At 38.2% G+C, this 4,027-nt stretch overlaps 1 protein-coding gene across 1 annotated transcript; it reads left to right on the top strand.

The window, feature by feature from the left end:
* Positions 1-723: 723 nt before the first annotated feature.
* Positions 724-1,652, top strand: LOC116874078 (olfactory receptor-like protein OLF4). The gene is given in 2 exon segments (XM_032868501.1): positions 724-1,489; positions 1,492-1,652. Coding segments are annotated over 2 exon segments (927 nt in total).
* The last annotated feature ends 2,375 nt before the right edge of the window (positions 1,653-4,027 follow it).

Consider the following 4,027-nt stretch of genomic DNA (forward strand, 5'->3'; position numbering starts at 1 on the left):
AGCCCGATGAGGGACTCGATCCCAGGACCCTGAGATCATGACCTGAGCAGAAGGCAGAGGTTTAACCCACTGAGCCACCCAGGTGCCCACAACTGATTTTGTGAGGGTTGGCTTTGTACCCAGTTACTTGGCTGAATTAATTTTTTTATCATTTCTATCCGTGTTCCCGTGGCATCTTTAGGATTCTCCACATAAAAGATCACATCATCTGCATACATTAATTTATTCTTTCTTTCCAGTTTGGATGCCATTTATTTCTATTTATTGTTTCTTTTTAAATGTTATTTAATTAGTCGTTCATTAGTTGTTGATGTAGTGTTCCATGATTCACTGTTTCCATATAACACTCAGTGTTCATTGCAATACATGCCCTCCTTAGTACCCATCACCGAGCTAACTCATACAGTTGCTCTGGCTAGAACTTCCAGTGTTATGTTGAGTAGAAGTTGTGAAATCAGGCATCCATGCCTTGTTCCTGATTAAAGAGGAAAATGTTCACTGTATCCCCATGGAGTATCATGCTTGCTGTGGATTATTCATAAATAGCTTTATGTTGAGATAGTTTCCTTTTATTCCTAGTTTTTAGTGTTTTTATTGTCTTCCATACACAAATATAAACCTTAGTTTCTTGGTGCAGAGTATAAACATTAATGTATTTCCCAGGTTAATGATGCATGATTATGTCATGTTGTTTTCTCTTATTTTGCTAGTCATGTTGACTACATGGAACTAGAGAATGATACACAAATTTCAGAATTTCTTCTTCTGGGATTTTTGGAAGAACCAGAATTACAACCATTCATCTTTGGGCTGTTTCTGTCCATGTACCTGGTCACCATACTTGGGAACCTGCTCATCATCCTGGCCGTCAGTTCAGACTCCCACCTCCACACCCCCATGTATTTCTTCCTTGCCAACCTGTCCTTTGTAGACATCTGTTTCACCTCCACCACCATCCCTAAGATGCTGGTAAATATACAAACACAGAGAAAAGCCATAACTTATGAAAGCTGCATCATGCAGATGTACTTTTTCATACTTTTTGCAGGTTTGGACAACTTCCTCTTGACTGTGATGGCTTATGATCGCTTTGTGGCCATCTGTCACCCCCTGCACTACACTGCCACCATGAACCCTGGGCTCTGTTCACTACTGCTTATGGTGTTCTGGATCATGAGTGCCCTGCATTCTTTGTTACAAACCTTAATGGTGCTGCAGCTGTCCTTCTGTACAGTCTTGGAAATCCCTCACTTTTTCTGTGAACTGCATCAAATGATCCAACTTGCGTGTTCTGATACCTTTCTTAATAACGTGGTGATGTACTTTGCAGCATTGCTTCTGGGTGGTGCTCCCCTGGCTGGGATCATTTACTCTTATGCAAAGATAGTTTCCTCTATATGTAGAATCTCATCAGCTCAGGGAAAGTATAAAGCATTTTCCACCTGTGCAGCACACCTCTCTGTTGTCTTCTTATTTTATTGCACAAGTTTAGAGTGTACCTTAGCTCTGCTGCTACCCAGAACTCCCACTCAGGTGCAGTAGCCTCAGTGATGTACACTGTGGTCACACCCATGCTGAACCCTTTCATCTATAGCCTGAGGAACAAAGACATAAAGGAGGCTATTAATGTACTTTTCAGAGGGAAGCCATAAAAGGCCTATTTTTTACCAACTACCTGTGATTGCAGACTTAATAGCCAGAAATTGTGATTCTTTAATCAGATAATGAAAGATTTTATTTCTTCTATTTATATCTTGGAGTTTCAATTTGTCTAAAATCATCTTTATAGATTTAAATAAGTCCCTTTGTTGAAATTTCTGTTCCTTCTAATGCTCAACAATTTTCCTTTTGTCTTCTTAGCTTCCAAAATTAGTCCCAACCTTGAATCAGAAACATTTTGGAGATTCCCATTTGCCTCATATAGTGATGAACTGTACTAGTTTTATGAAGTAAACTACATTGGCAACTGAGGCAATTTTTATGATTTTATTGTAGAGGAAATTCTGAGATCACAATTTTTTACTGTGTCTGCCTTAAATGATCTTTTTTTTAAAGATTTCTTTTATCTGTGGAACATAAAGAATAACATGGAGGACATTAGGAGAAGGAAGACATGTTTGTAAATAAAGCCCAGTATTCTCAGTATTCTCTGAAGCTCCAAAAACAAATAAACAAACAAAAAAAACCAAACAAACAATTATTTATTTGAGAGAGAAAGAGAATAGTAACAGGGGAGCAGAGAAAAAAGCAGGACCCCTATTGAGCAGACCTTCCCCCCCCCCGCAGGTCTTGATCCCAGAAACCTGGAATCATGACCAGAGCCTAAGGCAGATGTTTAACTGACTGAGCCACTGAGGCACCCCTTAAATGCTCTTCTTGATAATAGAGAATTTAACCTATGAATTTGGTTTCAAGCTAGTCATGGAGCTTTGTGATCCTCATTAAGATCCTGTTCCCTTGTCAGTTCAGCATCCACAGTATCCCTGGCACAGAATAGTAAGGCAAAAGTTGCTCATGAAAAACAGCCTACCAGGGTAATCTATAGAAAAACAAATTTGCATAAACAAATTAACATGGGTTTGATATAAAAGAAGACCTGAAATACGATGAAGTAAAATTTTCTATCACACCATATTTTATTGCAGAAAATGTGTTTTTGATGATGAACACCTACACATTGAAGCATGGGGTATTTGGTGTCCATGTTTAAAGGCCTCTATTAATTGGAGTAAAGAATTTAGTGGCAGATTTTGTATTATTTAATTGGATGATTTTGCTCTTTCTAATTGAAAATTTCAAGTCTTGCCTACAAATATTGCTTCGTACATTGCCCTGAACGTAAATTCTCCCCCTTTAAAAATGTTGTCATAAAACTTATAGGGTGAGTGAGTGAACAATTGGTTTGTTCACTCTGTCATTAATTTCTTTACCTTTTTTATGCTCTAAACTCTCTTCAATCCTGTGATTAAAGGATGACTCAGACAAGACCTTGTATTCCTCCCCAGTAATACTCTAGGAAAGGAAACTTGTGACTGAGGGGCCCACAAGTTTTTCCTGGAAAAACACACAGGTCTTTCCAACCTCTACCAGTTACCCAGAAGGAAATCTCAATGATAGTCACTTTTAGCACACTTATTTGAAATAAAAGTGAATAACCATGACATTATGAATACTCCTTCCAAATATCAGAACAAGTGTAAAAAATAAGAAGGAGTATTAAAAAAAAAGTCTAAAAAAATAAGAAGGAGTAGATTATTCCTAATATCTTCAGATCTGTTTATATTGATTATTATATCAGTTAGTGATTGCTGCATGACAAGCCATGCCAAATGTAAAAGATATGATATAATGCTTCTTTTAAAATTGCATGGGGGACTATGTTGGGGAAATATTTTGGTCTCTGCTGGTCTCCTCATGAGGCTTCTGCAAGCTGTGGCTCAGCTAAAAGTGCTCTTCTAATCTTGGCTGTGTTCTCACAGTTGGGGATTGCTGATGGTAGGCTGGTCTAGGTTGGCCACTGTTAGTGTACCTGGGCGCTGCTCCATCTATTTTCTCTTCGTACAGCAGGCTAGCCAGGACTTGTATACATGGGATACAAGGCAGGGTTACTAGAGAGGAGCAGAAACACACAAAGACCCCTTGAGGTACACTGTCATGTTCAGCATACACTATTACTCAAAACAAATAAAACATTAATTTCAGTCCAGATTCAAAGGTGGAGATATAGATTCCACCTCTCAGTGGGAGGAGCTTCACAGTGACATTACAAAGCACGTAGATACAGAGTTAAGCAATGAATTGGAACCATCTCTGAAAAAGGTCTACCACAAGTGTGATTTTCAATTCAATAGTTTTATTGGCGCAGGGCATAAAATCACTATACAGAACAATACAATACAGTACAATAGAGTGATTCAACAATTCTACGCATGACAGAGTGGTCATCATTAATGAGTGTGTTCTTAAGGGTTGAGTCTGCAGGATTTTCTATATTTAGTTCATATCATCTGTAAATAAATAAATAAAT

This window comes from Lontra canadensis, unplaced genomic scaffold (assembly GCF_010015895.1).
Source record: "Lontra canadensis isolate GAN:19392208 unplaced genomic scaffold, GSC_riverotter_1.0 scaffold35, whole genome shotgun sequence".
In the NCBI taxonomy this organism is placed as follows: Eukaryota; Metazoa; Chordata; class Mammalia; order Carnivora; family Mustelidae; genus Lontra; species Lontra canadensis.